The sequence below is a fragment of the Rhinolophus sinicus genome, chromosome 7 (genome assembly GCF_057876585.1).
Source record: "Rhinolophus sinicus isolate RSI-liver-muscle chromosome 7, RSI-T2T, whole genome shotgun sequence".
NCBI classification, from domain to species: Eukaryota; Metazoa; Chordata; class Mammalia; order Chiroptera; family Rhinolophidae; genus Rhinolophus; species Rhinolophus sinicus.
In genome coordinates this window covers 28635664-28655882 of record NC_142507.1, presented here as the reverse complement: position 1 = coordinate 28655882, position 20219 = coordinate 28635664, and the positions used below count along the sequence as shown (strand labels likewise).

General features: G+C 43.8%; 2 protein-coding genes across 8 annotated transcripts in view; one reads left to right on the top strand and one right to left on the bottom strand.

The window, feature by feature from the left end:
• SPIDR (scaffold protein involved in DNA repair) overlaps window positions 1-10886 on the top strand; it is a 566075-nt gene extending 555189 nt beyond the window's left edge. For all 7 annotated transcript variants that reach the window (XM_019716801.3, XM_088799435.1, XM_019716799.3 and 4 more), the window contains 4 exons: window positions 3114-3207; window positions 4268-4382; window positions 4678-4731; window positions 10332-10886. In XM_019716801.3, the coding sequence (XP_019572360.3) occupies window positions 3114-3207; window positions 4268-4382; window positions 4678-4731; window positions 10332-10487 (419 nt within the window). In that variant the 3' untranslated portion in view covers window positions 10488-10886. The remainder of the gene's footprint in view (window positions 1-3113; window positions 3208-4267; window positions 4383-4677; window positions 4732-10331) is intronic.
• A 1024-nt stretch (window positions 10887-11910) lies between these two features.
• CEBPD (CCAAT enhancer binding protein delta) lies at window positions 11911-13439 on the bottom strand. Its single transcript, XM_019716804.3, has one exon. The coding sequence runs from the start codon at window positions 13135-13137 to the stop codon at window positions 12316-12318; it is 822 nt and encodes a 273-aa protein (XP_019572363.1). The 5' UTR covers window positions 13138-13439; the 3' UTR covers window positions 11911-12315.
• Between the last annotated feature and the right edge of the window lie 6780 nt (window positions 13440-20219).

Below are 20219 nucleotides of genomic sequence, written 5' to 3'. Positions count from 1 at the left end.
TGGTAATGTCCATGACAGTAGGGATTGTAGCATTTATCTTTATGTTTTTACTGCTACACAGTACTGGCCTGGTGGCTCAGGCAGTTGGAGCTCCGTGCTCCTAACTCCAAAGGCTGCCGGTTTGATTCCCACATGGGCCAGTGGGCTCTCAACCACAAGGTTGCCAGTTCAATTCCTCGAGTCCCGCAAGGGATGGTGGGCTCTGCTCCCTGCAACTAAGATTGAACACGGCACCTTTGGCTGAGCTGCCGCTGAGCTGCTGGTTGGCTCAGTTGGTTGGAGTGTGTCCTCTCTACCACAAGGTTGCCGGTTAGACTCCCACAAGAAATGGTGGGCTGCGCCCCCTGCAACTAACAACGGCAACTGGACCTGGAGCTGCGCTGCGCCCTCCACAACTAAGATTGAAAGGACAACAACTTGGTTTTTTGAAAAAAGTCCTGGAAGCACACACTGTACCCCAATAAAGTCCTGTTCCCCTTCCCCAATAAAATCTTTTAAAAAAAAAAAAAAAGAATACGAGGTCTGACAATTAAGTTTGCGAACTCACCACCGTGTGCTTATATTAGCAGCACTGTACAAACAGCTCGATAAGGTTTCAGAATCTTGATATATCAGTGTCTCACAGCTGTGTTCATGTCAACATGTGGCGGTGTCTTGCTGAGTGATTCATTATTGTTGTTGCGTGTTTTTGTATGCCATTGCGAGAATGTCTGAGCTTGAATTAGAGCAATGAACAAACATTAAATTTCTTGTTAAACTCGACAAGAGTGGAAGTGAAAGCAGGGACATGTTAGTCCAAGATTATGGGGATAATGGCCATGAAGAAAACAGCAGTGTACAAATGGATTAAACGTTTTTCTGAGGGGAAAGAATGCGTCACTGATAAACAGAGGTCAGGGCGGCCAGTAACAAGCAGAACTGATAAAAACATTGCAAAAATTCGTCGAATTGTGCATTAAAATCATTGGCTGACTGTGAGAAGCATAGCAGACCAAGTGAACATCGATAGAGAAACAGGAAAATCTTAACTGAAAATCTTGGCATGTGAAAGGTGTATGCAAAAATGGTCCCAAAGGAGCTCACTGATGAACAAAAGCAAAGGAGAGTCGACGTTTGCCAAGTCCTTTTGGAGAGGCAAGACGATGTTTTGGGCCGTGTTATCACTGGTGATGAAACATGGGTGTACCAATACGACCCTGAAGCAAAGCGTCAAAGTGCACAATGGAAGTCAGCCGATTCTCCGCAACCAAAAAAGTTCCATCAGTCCAAATCAAGAGTCATAACAATGTTGCTAACCTTTTTTGATATCAGAGGAATTATTCATTATGAATTTGTACCAACTGGACATACAGTTAACCAAGTTTACTATTTGCAAGTGCTGAAAAGTCTGCGTGAAAAGGTTAGACGAAAATGACCTGAACTTTTCACCAACAATTCATGGCTCTTGCATCATGACAATGCACCAGCTCACATGGCGCTGTCTGTGAGGGAGTGTTTAGCCAGTAAACAAATAACTGTATTGGAACACCCTCCCTAATCACCTGATCTGGCCCCCAATGACTTCTTTCTTTACCTGAATGAAAATAAAAGAAATATTAAAAGGAAGACATTTGGATGACATTCAGGACATTAAGGGTAATACAATGACAGTTCTAATGGCCATTCCAGAAAAAGAGTTCCAAAATTGCTTTGAAGGGTAACTAGGCGCTGGCTTCGGTGCATAGCTTCCCAAGGGGAGTACTTTGAAGGTGACCATAATGATATTTAGCAATGAAGTATATAGCACTTTTTCTAGGATGAGTTTGCAAACTTAATTGTCAGACCTTGTATTTTTTTCTCTCTCCTTATCAAAACAATAGAAATAAAGATAAGGAATCCCATTATGCCTATTAAGGAGACAAATACCTTATTTTGCCGTGTATAATGTGCTCCCATGTATAATGCACACCTATATTTTCGGCCCAAACTTTCAAGAAGAAATCTTTCGTTTCAATTTTTTAATTCAAATTTTTATTTGTTTACATTTAAGTACTTGTTTTTTGTATTATAAAGGAATTTTAGCTTTTTTTTTTTTTTTAACATATTATGGTACAAGAAATTTTATATAACAAATAATTACAAAACACAAAAACAGATACATGGTACAAGAAATTTTATGTACCAGTAACAAATTTACGATATTTCCGCATCATAGAAGGCCAAGAAGTTTTTGTCTTTGCAAGTTCGTTGTAACTTCAACAAAACTGATTATCATATTCCCGTGTATTATTTTGCATACCGATATTGTTATTAATTTCTAGAGTTACACTTTTAAATCATAAGCATAAATAAGATAATTAAAAACATTTATATAGATACGAATTAGTACTACCCACGTATAATTCGCATCCTTATTTTTCCCTCACAAACTTGGGCAAATAAGTATGCATTATACACGGCAAAATACGGTTCTTAAAGTGATGTCAGCAGGCAGTGCAGTGAAACTGGCACTCTGAATGGATGGTGACAGTGTGAATCAGAAAGACCTTGTGGGAAACACCTTCTGAAAGGGTTTCTATGTCTGTAATACTCATACTCTTTGACACAGTAATTCTACCTCCAGGAATCTATCTTAAGGAAAGGGTCTCAGTACAGAAAAGGTCTCATATAGAAAGATATCTGCTGCCTAACCGCTAAAGGAATTTGGAGATCTAAATGTCCAATATGGAGAATGGCTGAGGGAACTGTGACATATCACCTAAATGGAATATGAATAAGATAGACAAAACAATCTTTACAGTAACGATACAGCAACCTAAAAGGTAGAATGAGACATTGCACTGATGGTTTGCTTGTAGTGACTTTAACATGTGTGCATCTGGAAAAAGACTAGAAAAGATCAGGAAAAATGAATACACTTGTTAATAATGTGGGCAAGTTTTAAAACTTTTTGTTGTAATTTTTTTTTCAATAAATGGAAATTATAAAAATCTTAGGAACATGTATATAAACTCACAAGTGAGAAAAAAAATCTAAGGTACTTCATGTTATCATCTGGGTCCTCAGGAGCAAAGAAAAGTTGGGAGTGCAGACACTGCCTCTGAGACCTTGGTTTTTCTTTTGCTTGGGCCTAGGCACTGTGATAGGCGTGGATGAGAGCACTGCTTTCTCGTGGCCTACGTGTGACCTGTGTGGCAATGAGAGATTGGAACAGAGCCCAGAAGACAGGTAAGGGGCAGTGACTGGCCTGAAAAAGCATCAGCAACCCAGTCCCAGGATCCCCACTGCCTTATTGTCTCAGGCCAGCATCCCCTGCACCAGGAGCCAGGCATGTGCTCCAAGTGGGAAACCGAGTCTGCTGAGCTGCAGGGAAGAGGCCTTGGTGCACGGTGTCTTTTTTTCTTCATGACAGGGATTTTAGGTGTTCTTTGCATCTCCTCCTATTTTAAAAGAGAAAAGAGCCGGGTTTTGTCCTCACCTCATTTATTATTAGTCAGGAGAAAAGAGAAAAACTCAGGGTAAACGTGAATAAATAAGACACAGTTGGTAACTGTATAGCTTGTCCTTTGAGGGGCTCAAATTTTTTCCAGAGACCAATGAATAACTACGTAAATAGACATTCCTTCCCCTGCCGGGGTTACTGCACCCACTCCCGAGGGCCCAGGGTCTGAGGCTGGGTATAGATGCAGTTCTCTGACTGAGTTCTCTGGCGTCCCAAATTGACTTTGTCACATGACAGATAGAAAGGGGCTTATTAATTTTCTGCTTCTTAAAAAGCAAAGGGCAGATGCCTCCTTGATGCCTCCTGTGTTGGTGGCCTTATGTATTAAACAAGTCACCACTGGATCATATTTAAGAGTCAAGAAGAGTGTGAATCACAGGTTTACCTGGTAGCTATAAGGAACATAGATACTGAGGATTAAAAGCAAGTTTTGCTGTTCAGGCAGATGAGAAGCCCCGACTTCCCCTCGTCGGGCAGAAGGCCTTCACTGTGCTTCCTGGGGCTTTGCTGTCATCCTCGATGCCCAGCTTGAAGGAGGCTTCCCTGCCTGCCGAAGTGTCCCTTCCATTATAAAGCCATTAGCTGGAAGCTGAGGAAGCTGACATTTATCCCTCAGGACAGGCTGAGCCCATGGCTTCTTCTGGCCCATTTCAGGAACTTGGTTTCTAAAAGAAAATCCCCCTTTTCTATCCCAGCAATCATTCATGTTTAGAAAAATGTCTTTCTACTGTTAAACTCTTTTGATTTGTGCCTTTTCAAGTCTTGTCTTCCCTTTCCAAACAACAGAGGCGTTTTTTCCTGTGGAGACTGCTCCCGTGTGGTCACCTCTCCTCGTCTCAGAAGGCACCTGCAGGTCTTCTTAGACTGCCCCTCTCGACCCCAGTGCACAGTGAGGGTCAAGGTAGGAACTGGTACAGGAGCCCATGTGCATCCCATTTTACCTCGTGGAGCCCCTTTGACTCACTGGCTGGGAGAGAGTTGCATGTATTGCTCTTTCCCTGGAAAAAGGGGGAAGGACTCACTCTCAGGAACACAGTCTTTCCATGTCTGTGACTTAAAAAGTCACATTTGACTTAGGATTTTGAGATTGAAGCTACTAAAGAGAAGAGGTTGTTTAGATTTAGCATTAATTTTCAGGACATGTGCTTTTAGCAGGAGCACTTACTTTAACCCAGCCCATTTCACTGTTATTGCAGCTGCTGCAGAACAGTATCTCTTCACTCCTGAGGTTTGCTGCCTGTGAGGACGCGGTAAGTTTAGGGATGCCCAGCCCAGGTGTGTGTCCTTATACTCTTAAGCCCGAAGGTAGCGGGTCATCCCCCAGATGAAGACCCGTGTCCCATGTACTTTCAATTACAAACAAAACCCCACAATATAATTGTGTACATGCTGAATGTTTAGACTACACTGAGACATGGATAAGACTTACCGATTCATTCACTGACAAATGCCTGTGTCTGCTAGTAGGATCTTTCCTTTTTGCAATTGAGGTTATTTCCTGATCAGTTTTATGGTAGATACGTGAATCTGTCCCCCTAGTTTTGAATTATGGTAAGATAGTCTTGAGATTTCAAATTCTACTTCCATGGTTTCACAGCTTCACATTAGTAGAACAGAATTATCTGAGAGACACACTTTTTTTTTTTTTTAATTCTAGGTATTTCAGAGTCTGAGTATCTGGAAACTTTCTGATTATTTCTTAGATCTGGTTTATCTGCTCTGAGAGTTACTACAGTGAGGCTTAGTAAAATGGTGTGCTCCTCCAAGAAAACTGCTACCTACATATATATAACTTATAGGCCAAAGATAGTTTTCTTGTTCGTGAAATTTGGCCCTCATAAACGAGAGTGGCCTGTCCTTGAGATGCCACCTCTGTCTTCTCAAAACCATTTATAAGCACCACAAATTGCTAAACCCAAGAAGAGCACTAGGGACTGACCACTGAGTGGTTGCCAGGACATAGCCACCTCAAGTCACAGAAGGTGTCTGTGACCACTGTTGGGGTCCACATTCAGTTAACAGACTTGGGCCAGCTCATGAGGTTGTGAAAGGGTAGGCTGGTCATCTGCAAAACTTTCTGGTGGGTTCCCACGGCCAAATTCCAGATCTGATTCCAGCCAGAATTTGAGGCTGATTTGATCCATCCTATGGAGGCTACTCTCTCCAGCCCCTTGGCATCTCCTTTTCCAGCCCCTCCTGCATCTCAGGAGGGGCTGGCAGCACCAGGATATGGAGCAGCTATTTACACTCTAAACCATGGCTATCAAAGTTTGGTTTAAATTGGAATGTGAATAAATCCATTGAACAGAATCTTTAAGGATCACTGGTCTGAGTGCAGTTCCCAGCTCTGATTTCAGGGTAGAACCACCTGTGGAGCTCTAAAAAGAGTTTCTGGTTCCCTCCCTGAGATAAAGCCTGAGCATGTCTCTTTAAAGTAACTTAATGACACCATCTCCCTTCCCCTCACCCCAGTGCTGAACAAGTGCTGCTGCTGCCAACAGGGATTGATGTTTAGACCAAACTGCAGGAGGGTTTATAAACAAGTATTCCCTGATTGTTTAAAAGTAAAATGTAAGTAAATAATTAACAAGAACTGTGCTCACTACTTTTCTCACATGTTGCCTCATTTAATCTCCCTAACATCCCAGTGGGGCAGAATCCACATCTTACTGCTGAGAAAACAGAGTGCAGGACTTATGGCCACTGTTTTTGTTGGATACAGAGACACCCCACAGAGGGAAAGTCATTGTCATCCCCACAAGTGACCACCTAGCAGAGTAGAGCCAGCCCAGATTGCAGGGTGGTGGTGTGGGTGACAGGGACCCTTGTGTGTGTGTTTCTGTTCTTATTGAAGTTTATATGTTTAATGGGTGACAAGTTAATCGTACCTGTAGACCGATTCCTTGTTGCCTCATCTCTTGGTCCTTGGGGGAAGAAGGGAGGAGGAAAGAAGGGCATAGTGCTGGGTAAGTCTGGTGGATTGGAGATTTCCAAGACGGGACTTTCAACAGATGCTTAAGATAACAGATCTGGGTTATCAGGAAACATTTCTGTGGAAAATGTTGGGAGTAAATGTTGGTAAAACTCCTGCTTAAGAAGAACACATATAAAAATGAAGCAAACCCCTCCCCCAGCCCCAACTAACCAAACTAAAACCAGCAACTTTTGAGGATGATGCTCAACTTACCTGTTACTCCATGCAGCATGAAGGAACAGTGCCTTCCCTGAAGTTCACCAGGTGGCCTTGGCAGGGCCCTACCTCCCACTGAGTTCCTACAGGCTCCCCAGGAGAGTAGCCTGGTGCTTCCTCTAAGAAGCCTCCAGTGATAGACAGCCTTTGGTCACCCTACCTTAGGAAACCAGAGACCAGGAGGAAGCCCTGGCAGAAATTCTCCCTCATTCATCTGATTTCCTTCTGGCTGAGGCTGGCTTGTACCTCTCACACATTAAACTTCTCAACTACGATGCTACCGTAGGTAAAACCCTACTTATAAAGAGCTCAAAAGGGCATGTGTGTGAACATGTGTGTACTTAAGCATGGGCTTGTGTGCACATGTGCATTATTTGATAGCTTCAGGTGCCAACTTTGTGAATGCTCTGTTATCAGAGCTTACACTAGTAAAATTAGGGTAAATTCCAAGCCTGAGGTCCATTTTAGTAAGCTCCTTACCCCTAGCCCCAGCTTTACTCACAGTGGATAATCAGAACTTTACATCTGACCTGGAAAGGAGTTAATGGAAGAGGGGTATATAAAGGACCTGTGTGTAGATATCAGCCATGAGTTTTCCAGTCTGGATTTTATCAGTTTTCTAGGTAAGAATGCCCATTTGCCAAAATCCAAAAAAAAATCACATTAAGACTCTCTATGAGAACCATAACTCCGTTCCCTAGAACAAAGGTACTGCTTCTGGTTAGGATACATGAGTGTTAAATTTTATGCCTTCACGTTAATGTGGTCAAGCTACAGATGTAAAACAATGGAATTGGCTGTTATGTATGTCAGTTCTCAAAGGTAACTTTATAGTTAGGTGAAATTTGGAGTTTGTTTCCTCAGCTTTCAGAAAAGGAAAAGTTAAAGGAAAATATATTGTGCCTTTAAAAAATAGAGACACATTTTACACCTCTGCACATATATATTCATATGAACAGTGCATATGAGTTTGCTAGTGAATGTAATTGTTTAATATCTGTTAATTTCTGCCAAATATAAAATTTATAATTTAATCTCAATTTATAAATTATAGTTATTATTCAAGACTATAGCATCCAAACCTGACTTTGATTTTTCTTTAATGTTTTTTTCAAGTCAGAATTCTGTGCTTTTACCCCAAGTATTGAAGGAATACCTGGGCCATCTATTGCACACACACACACACACACACACACACACACACACGTGCACACTCAAGGCTAACTAAAATGGTAAGAGAAAACAAAGAGGTATCTAGCTGTCCTACCCCAATCTTCCCAGCCCTGTATGGTGACCTGTCACTCTGTACCACCCTGTGCTCTCCCTTCAGACTGGCAACCTTGCAGCTGTCTTGTTCACTGCCATCTTTTCAGTGTCAGGCCCTTCGTGGGCTCATAATAAACCATCAGTGAATGATGAGTCAATGAATGAGTGAGCCATAAAATCGACGTCTATGTCACATATGAACCCAAGCCGTAAGAAGGCTTTAGCCACTATTGTCATGTCAGATACTTTTAGCTCATCTCTATCTGTCTTGACCAGCAACTCTTCTCTTACTCCCTCTTCACTCCATTAAACCATTCTGTTGACCTTACACTAACTTTTTACTAATTTTTTACAAATCACATTTTACAAATCACAATAGGCTAGGTATTCCGCACGATGCCTGTTTTATAGACTGGAAAATTAGAGTATCACAGTGAATTGACATTAGAGTGGTATTCACATCCCAGATTGATCCTGATACCCTGTTTCCCCAAAAATAAGACCTAGCTGGACAATCAGCTCTAATGCATCTTTTGGAGCAAAAATTAATAAGACCCGGTATTTGTATTACATTAAAGACCGGGTCTTATATTAATTTTTGCCCCAAAAGACACATTAGAGCTGATTGTCCAGCTAGGTTCTTATTTTCAGAAAAACACGGTACTTATTGCTTCAAAACAAACCATCTCAAAGCTCAGTGGCTTCCACACTTACTCTGTCTGTACACAGACCTGCAGTTTGGACAGGGCTCTACCAGGACAGCTCCTCTCTGCTCCAATAGGCATCAGCTGGTGCCCCAAAAGCTGGGCTGGAGTCACAGAAGGCCCCTTGGTCCCCAACCTGCAATTATGTCCTATTGACTGGGACCTTCCCAGGCTCTGGCCAGACACCCACATAGCCTGGACTCCCTCACAGCACCTGTCTGGGTCCCAAGAGAGGCAGGCAGAAGAAGCTGGGCACCTTTCCTGATCGTGCTTGGGATGTAACTTAGTGTCCTGTCCATTGCACTCTGTTCATGAGAAGCCAGTTACTGAGCCCAGTCCTGCCCCAGGATGAGGGCAGTGAAGTGCCCACCTTTAATGGGAGATACCAAGGAGTTACAGACATGTGCCTGCTTTGGCCATGTTGTCTGACTCCTCCAGCCTCAATCTCCTTTGCCATGATATATTAAAGATGGAAGGGGTGAATTAATACATACTGAACAGAACTATTGTAGATTTGTCAATGGTCTTGCACAGAGGAGGGATGTGAGATACCACTGATATTACTTTGCAGGTGGCAGCAAAGGAGTTTCTAAAAGAACACATTACCTTTTAGGACTTCAGTCTCCAGTAAGGCCAGAGATATAATTTACCCCAATGAGTTTTAGCCTCTCTTTATTTTCAGCCCCACCCTCACCCCAGGAAGAAAATGTTCGGAGATTTGATCTATAGACTCAGGAGGGCACACCACACCTTGCCAGCCTAGTCACACTTTCCCAGCCTAGTACCCAGCTGCCCAGTGCCCTGTGTTCTCATCTAAAGATGAAACTTCCCTGAGATTAATCACCATAAGATATTCATCAAACAGAATGTGAAGAAAAAGTTTTCTACAACGTACCTTGTTTCCCCGAAAATAAGACCCAGCCAGACAATCAGCTCTAATGCGTCTTTTGGAGCAAAAATTAATATAAGACCCGGTCTTATTCTACTATACTGTAAGACTGGGTATAATACATTACAATATAATGTAAAATATAATATACACAATATAAAATATAATGTAATATAATTTAATAATCCTGGGTCTTATATTAATTTTTGCTCCAAAAGACTCTTTAGGGCTGATTGTCTGGCTAGGTCTTATTTTCGGGGAAACAGGATAGAAAGGGGTGTTTAGCTCAGTGTAGCTCTAGAAGAAATAGTATCATATTAAGGAAGTTCAGAGCCAAGTACCAGGAAATCCTTTGATCAAGTGTTGCTAGATTGGGGAAGTGTCCCAAAGGAAGTAGGAGACAGCAGCAAGCATAATGCAGCCCCCAGGATCTCAGCTAATAAACTGGGCATATCCCCCTGTAGGTCTTCCCTCTTCCCTCAGTTCCTCTCCTAGGACAGCCAGCTGGGAGATGCTTATCATTGCATCCACTGACTAACATCAATAAGACATATTTTAAATGTTTTTGTGTAAAAACCGGATTCTGTTATCAGAAAAAAAGTTCTTTCATTTGCCATAATAAAGAGGGCCATAATAAAGAGGCCCTCCCCTTTTTTTTCCTCCTTACCATGTTCTCAACCATTTGAAGAATGAAAGGTCACCGACTGGGGAAAGGGCTTTCTACTCTGCTTTTTGGTGGTGTTGGGAACAGAATGTGCAGGGCTGTGTTTGCTTTAACCAGCATGCCTTTTATCACTGCAGAGTTATGAAGTGAAGAGTGTCCTCGGAAATGAGGTGGGGTTGTTGACTTGTTTTGTCCAGTCTATAACCACCTACCCGACTAGCTGCATTGGATTGGAGGAAATTGAGCTTCTGAGTGCAGGAAGAGCCTCTTCAGATCACCATCAGTTGCCATAGGAATCTGTGAACTTTGCATTGTGGCTGCAAGGGTGGTGGTGGTGGTTTTGGGTAGTTATTTTTTAACTATGGGCAAAGTGAATGTATTTTATGATCTTGAAATGGAATTTAAGATTTTTCTGGGGCAAATGTTAATAAATGGTTTTGTAAATTATAAATCAAAATATTTTTTTCTATGGTTACATATATTTTTATTACCTTTTAACAAACTTAGGAACATAACTGTTAATAAAGCTTACATTGAGGTCTTCATTTTGTATTTATCTTAGGCAATAATATTAATGTAGCAGAAAAAAAAATTTCAGTTGTAATTTTAAAGTGTTTGAATACTCTGCAAAGCTTAAACCTTTGTCCTATATTGTGATATTACTGTTCTCCTACAATAAATGTCCAACCTAAGCATTCTGCAGTTCAATATTTTTGGGAAAATATTCTAGGGAATATGTCAGAGGTAAAATTTAGTTATTCATATAGTGTGGATAAGTTAACCAGTGTGATTATCGCTATACTGAACAGAGATACAGTTAGCTCACTCTAGATAAGCCTGTTTAATCACACTGTGCAGGAAGAGCCAAGATTACAGACTGAAAAGGAGTGGATTGTTAACATTCGCGTTGTTGGCAGGGATTTAAACGTAAAACCATGAATTAATGATCTTTGGACACTAAAGATTTTGTCTCCTCCCATATAATGATTTAATGACAGGCTCTTGTTAATTAATTACATAATATAAAGTACTGGCTGAGATCAAGAAAGGGTGCCTCGTACCCACTTTCACTGGGGAAGACAAAGGACTTTATTTGTCCAGATTAAGCTTTGAAACATTAAATTTAAATTACTGGGGAGATATTCGGTTTTAAGTAGCTTTGTGACTGTCCTTTTCATCTACTACATGACTATTTTGCATTCATACGCACTTTGAAAATCTACTCGAAGTTGTCCATGAGACCGAGGAAAGTGAAAGCAAAGTCCCGCGAAAGCCAAAGATGATTCAGACTTTTAAGATAACGTGAACCCTCCTCTACCCCCTCACCCTGGTAGCAGCCAACAAAAGTTAGGTGCATTACAGCTGTTCTCCATAAGGCCCCTCAGATCAGCTACAGGCCCAGTCCCCTCCCTAAGTGTAAGTACTTATTTGGGAGCACCTTCCACCGGAAGGCTGCCAGCTTAACGTGAACGTAGCCGTGCTTCGCTGATCTTAGGCAAGTTAAATAAAACCTTTGGAGATAGACTTTGACATGCTTCAAAAGCAAAGCAGACCCTCTCTTCTAAGATGCTTGGTTTTCCCTGGGGAGGGGAGAACCACACCTGTGTCCCGCGCGGACCCCCAGGTGCCAAGTTAAACTCCTGGTATTGGAATGCGCCCTTTCCCCAGCGGGGTCCTGGAGCCCCCAGTGTGCAGGAATCACTGTAAATACCGGAATCGGGAGGTTTTAAATGCTTCTTTATTCTTACAAATACTGTAAAAATTATTATAAAAAAGTGAGCATGCTCAGTGTTTTCCTCTTATCTACAATACAAAGAGTTGTATGAAAAGTCTTTTTAAAAAAACACACAAATGTACCTTAGCTTCATCGATAGGAGTAAAATGTAGAAAAGGCTACCATTATAAAAATAATTTAAGGGAAAATAAACACGTATAGCTTCTGTCGAAGTTCAGTGGCAGTTAAGTCCATGCTGTAGCTTCCTTTCACTCACGTCCCTAAGAAACTGCAGCCGGCGCCCTGCGGCTTTCGTGGCATCCGGGCAGGGCTTCGGTCTGGGCCCGTCGGGTCTGAGGTATAGGTGGTTGGTGAGTCTCCCCTCCGTCCCCCCCTTCGGCCGCGCGTTACCGGCAGTCTGCTGTCCCGGAGGCCGGCAGGAAAGGCGGGCTGGGAAGCTGCTTGAAGAACTGCCGGAGGCCGGCCAGGTCTCGCGTAAGCTGCTCCACGCGCTGGTGCAGCTTCTCGTTCTCCGCCGACAGCTCCACCAGCTTCTGCTGCATCTCCTGGTTGCGCCGTTTGGCCTTGTCGCGGCTCTTGCGCACGGCAATGTTGTTGCGCTCGCGCCGCTGCCGGTACTCCGTACTGCCGCGGTCTGGGCCCCTCTTGCCGGCGCCCTTCTCCCGGGCCAGGCCCGGCGCGGGGCTCGTCCCCGGGCTGCAGCGCGGCGGCTCCGGCGACGTGGGTGGTGTGGGTTGCGCGGCAGCCGCCAGGCTCACCACTGTCTGCGCGCAGGCGGCCACCTGCGCGGGCAGCAGCGAGCCGGGCGCGTCGCTGTCTCCCCAGTCGGGCTCGCGTTTGAGCGGTCGCGTAGCGGCGGGGCCGGAACCTGGGGGTCGCGCGAGGCCGCCAGGCAGCAGCTCCAGGGCGCCCGAGCCGGTGCCCGCCGCACCCGCCTTGTGATTGCTGTTGAAGAGGTCGGCGAAGAGCTCGTCGTGGCACAGCTCCAAGGTGGGCACGGCGGCCATGGAATCGATGTAGGCGCTGAAGTCGATGGCGCTCTCGTCGTCGTACATCGCCGGGGCAGAGGCGCCCAGCTCGGCCAGGCCCCCCGGCTCGGTCACGCGGCCCGGCTTGGCCGCCCGGCCCGGCTCGTAGAAGGGCACGGGCTCCGCAGGCCAGGGCGCGACGCGCGCCGAGCAGTCCAAACTGAAGAGGGCGGCACTCATGGCGGCGTGCGCCCGCGCTCCGTGTTCCAACGCGGCTGTCACAGCGCGAGGCCTGGCCCGCCGCTTTTTCTAGCCCAGGCCGACGTGCAGGCCCCGCCCCGGCACCAGAGCTGCGGGGGCGCGCCGGGGCCGCCGGGAGGGGTAGCGGCGGGCGCGGCGCCCTACCTCCACCCGGTCTTGGAGCCGCCCCTAGAATCTTCCCCCACCGCCCTCCTTGGTACACCCCGGAGCTCCCCCCAAGCCGGGGCGTGAGAGAAGGGGCGCGTGCTTCCTTCCCCGCCCTCGGCTGGAGAAGATCTGCTGGGAATGACCCTCCCTCTACCCGCACTGCGGGTCCTTTTCTCCGTCCTATTGGTGGGATTTGGAACCTCTTCGCCTTTCGGAGTGGGGAGTGAAATCAAAACCAGAACTTGGCCGCGGCGCGCGTGTCCCGGGCCGGTTCCCATAATCAGAGGATAGGAAGGAGGCCGGGGGAGGGCGATTGAGGGGGAGAACAGCGCACGGGAGAATGTGGCAGATGTCGTCGTAGGGAACCCGGTCCGTTCGGCTGGGAGGGCGCAATGGGATCTGCCTCCACCCACTCGCTCGCGAGCCTCGCACATTTCAGGGAATTCGGGGGCTTATTTAGACATCCTCCTCGGAGTTTCTGTGGTCCACCCGGCCCTGGGGGTCGAGACTCGGCCTCGCGGCTGGTGCTTCCTGATAGAGGGGATGGCAGGACAGAGCGAAGGGGGAAGAGGTGTCGCGTCGCAGTGTCCAAGCCGCCGGCCACCCGAAATGCACTCGGTTCCAGTGCGCGGATGATGGGTCAGGTTCGGCGGCTGTTTCCGAACCCCGCAAGCCCCAAGGGCCAGAGGAACCCTCAGCAGCTCCCAGCGTCCTGCCATCTTGTGGCGGTACCTTGCTTCATTCCTATTTTTAGTTCCAGGCTCTTTTTTTTTTTGTTCAACATTCCAAAAAGAAATGCTTTAAAGCAGTCAGGTCCTCGTTAGGAGAAAGATAAGATTTATACTAGTAGATCAGACGGGGTGTTAAGCTCTTCACGTTGTAAAAATGCATGAAAAGACAGTATGGATTGGTTTTGTTCCTTAAGTTCCCTGAAATTTGGGACAGGCATTTCTGGTCAACTCATTTATTAAATCACTGTCGCTATTCAGACCTGGCCTCCATCTCACATCTGTTCTTGGCTTAGGCCTTTCATTCACCAGACTGGATCCAAACACCAAATGCTCACAAACTGCTGCTGGAGTTTCTGCAGTCAATTCCAGAGGTAATTTCTAATGATGCTCTATGGGATATTTAATAGGTTTTCTAGGACAATCATATTGCTTTAGAATTACTCAGGATACACGATGTTGATGTTATACTATTAATTATCTATTAAAGATAAAACTCAGGAACATATAGTGTGGGTCTGTACACACTTAGAGAAAAGGCCTAGGACAAATTTCGTAGTTATTGTTTATTTAGGAAACCATAAAAACACTATTAAAGCCTTTCCCAATTAATTAGAAAAGGAAATATACATATTTATGCGGAAGAACCATATTCTCAAAAATAATTCAGTGAGATGATTAGTACATTCAGAATAATCAGAGTAAACATATTTACTAAGACGAAGTTGAGGTTACAAGGTAATGCTATTGAAGAAAAACATGAGAATGTCCTTTGATATTTTGGGATTGAGCTTGAAAAGATGCTAGGCCTACATTTTTATAATATGTTAGCCAGTAATTAAACATCACTTTTCTTTTTTTTAAGATTTTGTTGGGGAAAAGGAACAGGACTTTATTGGGGAACAGTGTGTACTTCCAGGACTTTTTTTCCAAGTCAAGTTGTTGTCCTTTCAATCTTAGTTGTGGAGGGCGCAGCTCAGCTCCAGGTCTAGTTTCCGTTGTTAGTTGCAGGGGGCGCAGCCCACCATCCCTTGCAGGAGTCAAACTGGCAACCTTGAGTTGAACTGGCAACCTTGTGGTTGAGAGCCCACTGGCCCATGTGGGAAACTAACCAGCAGCCTTCGGTGTTAGGAGAATGGAGCTCCAACCGCCTGAGCCACCGGGCCAGCCCTGAAAATCACTTTTAGATTTAAGAATTTTCTTCCTTTTTCCAGAAAGAGGGAGAGGAGCCGTCATAGATCCGTAAAAGTGGGTTTGCTGTGAGGGCAAATTAAAGTCTTTTTTAAAAAATAATAAAATGATTCAAAGTTTCATTTGTGTGACAGTAGTTGTTCATAGGCATTTCTTGAATGTCACCCCTTACTATCCTTTCCTAACTCTACTAATAATTTATTCAAGGTAAATACAAAGTTGTTCTTAAACATTTCTCATTGTTAGAGATCTGTTTCAGTTTGAGACTTCTTCAGCATTCCAGTTGGAACCTTGTGATTCCTCCATGTTTACATGGACATTCCAATGTTGAGGACAGGTGAGTTGTACATGGGGACTTTCTAAACACATCAGTCTTTAAAAATTAAGGAGGTTCAAAATGCTTAAAATGTGTTCTAGTATTGTTCAGTGCTATCAGGATTAGAAAGTCAATTTTGGTTTTTTCCTACTCATTCATAACTCAGTTCTAATGTGGGGTCATTTTTGGATCTTCATGTGGTGCGAGAACAGATCTCCAAATTAAAATCTAAAATAATGAAAATGTTTTTTGAGCAGTGCTTCCTAAAATTTAAAAATGGAGTTTTAAGAGGAGGAAAACTTTGTTGACTTTAACGCTCTTTTCAGATTATTATTCTCAATTATCAGATTAATACTTTTGTTAACTGTCTGCCTTAGGGCTAGTTTTAACTATGGTGTCTTTTCATGTGTTCTTTGTCAGAGAATAATAAGGTTACAAATACAGATTTTTGGATACACCTTTTTCCCAATGTATGAGTTTGAAAAAGGGAGGACAAGGGCCAAAAGAAACCCAATGGGTGTCGGGAGTCACCCATCCCTCGTACTGTTAAAGCCTGTATATTTTATTAAAAACCTACCAAATGGGTAAACATTTCTGCATTAGCTTCAGCCTCTGGAATTTAAGAGGCCAAGCCCCCAGATTACAAAGCAGCCAGAGCTGAGAACAGGTGATTTTGTGGGTCAGGTGTCCAAATACTTGCTAACCTTCCCAGTAATAAAAATACAAAGGAGAAGCAATTTGTCTTTCCAGCCTATATTTTTGTCAAGTGGATTAATTCTTCCCTTAGCCCACACCTATCATCCCTGCTTACTGCCTCCCTGCCACAGCCCAGGCACCTCCTAGGTGGCACTTCAATTATGCTTGCTCATCCAGGAAGGGAACAGCAGGTTTGCACTGTCACAGTCTGTTCTCTCCATCCAATCCTTTCCTCAGGTGGTTGCCAAGAGAGCTCTGAAGAGGAAGGCGCCATCACATTACTCTGTTGTGTAAAATATTTGAACGATTCTTTGCCAAGAGAATGGAGTTTCAGTTTTTAAGTATGAGCCCTCCACAGCCCACTTCTTTAAATCCATTTCCTACCACAAACAACTGATGCCCAACTTAACTCTGAATACCCCCACTAACAGCCCTACTTGGCCCTTGTGTGTGACGGTGATGGTCCTGCTTAGAGCACTCTTCCTCCCCTCTGCTACTTGGCTGGCAGTAACCTTCCATCTGCTAAAGCACTGATCGAATGGCACCTCTCTGTTGCTTTCCATTACTTACTTTAGCCAAATGAATCATTTCCTCATCTGGTTTCGCAGAAAAAAATACATCCCATATAGTACCAATTTTTAAATGCACATTTTTTTTTCATATTTTGTTAAAATTAGGATACATATGATAATCGCTTTGGCTAAGTTATGATGTTTGGCATTGCCTGTATATAGATGTCATTGTCTGGGGATGATAGTGGAGAACTCTCTTAAGAAATTCTACATTACCACCAACTCTCTGACAACAGAGAGCAGCATTGCGTATAAAACCCAAACATGAACAATTCTGAGTTTAAAAGTAATTCAGAGAAGTGAACATGAAGAAGTCTAGGAATATCTTAAGCAATATACCTGGCTTATATTTTCTTGTTTACATATGCATAAGAATGATATATTAAAATCAATGTCTAAAGGATTTTTTCTTTACGTGATTACAAAAGAGTGATTTTAAGAAAATGAAAGGAGCAAAGTCACCAAAATGGTGGAGGAGGGCTCTGTCCCTTCTCAATAACAACTGACAAAAACTGTCAGAATCAACTTTCATAGTACTCTGGAAACTGGCCAAAAACTTACAACAACCAGAAGAAAGCATAATGAAGAAAGAAGCTGCTGTATTGTAATAAAAGTTCTGTGGCATTTTAATTTGCCTGCTTGCTGTTCCCCATTTTCTAGATTACTGACAGTCATGAATATAGCAGTGAAATCATGGTGCAGGTTACTAGTGCCAGAGGGAGCAATGCAGACTCTAGTCTCAGCAAACAGGTTACATGTTTGGACCTGTCCGGTGGCTCCCTGAAGGACCAGAGCAAGGGGTGGCATTTGAGCATTTGCTGAAAGCACTAATGGGAAAAACTACTGGCTGTAGAAACCTAGGGCAAGCAATAGAAAGACCAAAAAACCTGGGAAGGAAGTGTTTGGAAAAGGTAGTATGTGGAGAATGAGGGCTTTGAAAAGCTACTGCATATACTGAGGAGTCATGAAGTCCACATGCATGCCCAAGTTGGATTGCATGCTTAGAAAAGGACCAAGAGACCTTGATCTTTCACTTCTGGCTGACCTTAAGCCTCCACTCATCAAATGAAAGCTAATGCAGAATTATAAACAGCTTGGCTTTAAAGGAAAACCAGTCTGCAAAAACTGGAAGAGTAGTCTTTTTTTTCTCCACATATCTATATGGCTAAGCAAATGTATATGCATTTTAGGAAAGTAAAAAATGATTAAAATTGTAATGCTCGATATATATCTATAACAGAAGATGACTACAAGTCATATTCGACTTCTGCAATTACAAGAGGTGCTCAAAGTGGTTACCATCAGTGTAATTTTAATAGTTTTTTCCTTTCTTAAAATGTGCATACATTTTTTTGGTACCCTCTGTGTATATATATTTTTGCTTCAGGCTTTTAAGGTAACTCTATTATGACACTAGCTGACCACCAAGCTAATGAGACACAGATTTTAATGGCTACACACAACAAAGAATACATACATTTTAAAAACGGTTTTGAAAAGTCACTAAACAAACAATAACAGTCCAAAGCAAACATCAATATAAAACCATGAGGAGAGGAGAAAATCTGATTTCCAGAATTGCCACATTATAATATTCAAAATGCAACAAAAAAAATTTATGAGGCAAGCAAACAATAAGAAAGTATGACTCATTCACAGGAAAGAAAGAAAATAGTGTCCCTGAGGAAGTCCAGATATTGCACTTAACTAGGCAAAAACTAAATCACCTGTTTTAAATGTGCTCAAACTATGGACAAAGAATTAAAGGAAACCAGGAAAATGATGTATCGTCAAATAGAGAATGGCAATACAGGTTTAGATATTATCAGTAGGAACCAAATTCTAAAGCTGAAATTAAATTAAACCTTCACTAAAGGCTTACAACAGCAGAACTGAACAGCAGAAGAAAGACTCAGCAAACTTGACTATAGGACAATTCAAATTATCCAATCAGAGAAGCATAAAAAGAAAAGAATAAAGAAAAGTGAACAGAATCTAAGGGACTTGTGACACACCACCAAACATACTAACATATGCATAGCATAATGAGAGTCCCAGAAAGGGAGGGGGAGGGAGAGAGAGAAATTGGCAAAAGAATATCTGAAGAAATAATGACCAAAACTTCCCCAAATTTTATGACAGACATGAATCTACACAGCCAAGAAGCCCAACAATTACCAAGAAGAATAAAGTCAAAGAGGTCCCCAAGAAAGATCATAGTCAAATTGTGAAAAGCCAAACACCAAGAGAGAATCTTGAAAGCATCAAGAGTGAAGAAGCTCATCACAAGCAAGAGATCTTCAATAAGATCAACAGCCAATTTCACCTCAGACACTATGGAAGCCAGGAGTAGTGTGATTAAAGAAAAATATGTCAACAAAGAATTTATATCCTACAAAGATGAAGGGGAAATTAAGAGATTCCCAGATAAACAAAAACTGAAGAAGTATTTTGTAGGTCCACTCTACAAGAATCCTCAAAGGGAGTCCTTCAGGCTAAAATGAAAGGACAGGAGGAAAAAATGGCGGCGTGAGGTGAGCCTCTGTAAAGCTCCCCTGAAATTTACAACGAATCAAACAACAAAAACTCCACAAAGGACTCCCTGCACAGCACACAGGCAACACGAAGAGGCCCACTACCGACTGAAATCACCTACAGGTGGGAGATTCGCGCGAGTGGAGGGAGGAGGAAAGGGAGAAGTGCGCGGAGACGGAGCCGCGCGGACGGAGGACGCAGACCTAGCTCAGTGCGCTGAGCTCGCTGCTCCCCGGAACTACTGCAGCTGCGGGAGATCGGACTGCTAGGGCTCCGCTTGTGGCCCACAGGGCTGAGGGGACAGCATATAACACGGCTGAACCCAACGCTCACGGCAGAGACCTCGGAGAAAAGACTGAGGGAAAAAGGCTGAAAACGGTGGTTTAAGCCCACACTGCCGAGCAGAGAACGGAGCCTTAGGCACTGAGACTAGCCGCCCCCTCCCACCCCTCCCAGAGCTCGCCCCGCCCCCACCTGCCCGGTGCTAGAAGTGAAACAGTAGCAGTGTCAGATCAAAACAACAGAAAATTTGCTATTTTGAGAACTGTGTACCGCAGACACAAATTCACAGCCCAACTAGTTCCAGCAAAGGGGAGAGAGCTGTGGAAGCAGGATCGGCTGTGGTGGTGGTCGCCGCCATTGCTCTGGGCCACCTCTCACAACTCACCCCGCCCCTGACCCCACCTATCTGGGCGGATCCCTGCAGGAGTAAACAGAACTGCTGAAATATACGGGCTCTCAATCAGCAGCTGGAAGAGCTTTCGAACATCAAAAGCTCTCCGCATACCCACCGGGACACTGCGCCCTGTGACCTAGACAAACTATTAATAGAGGAGAAGCCCGTCTCCCAGGGAATCCCCCCATTGTGTGAGAAGT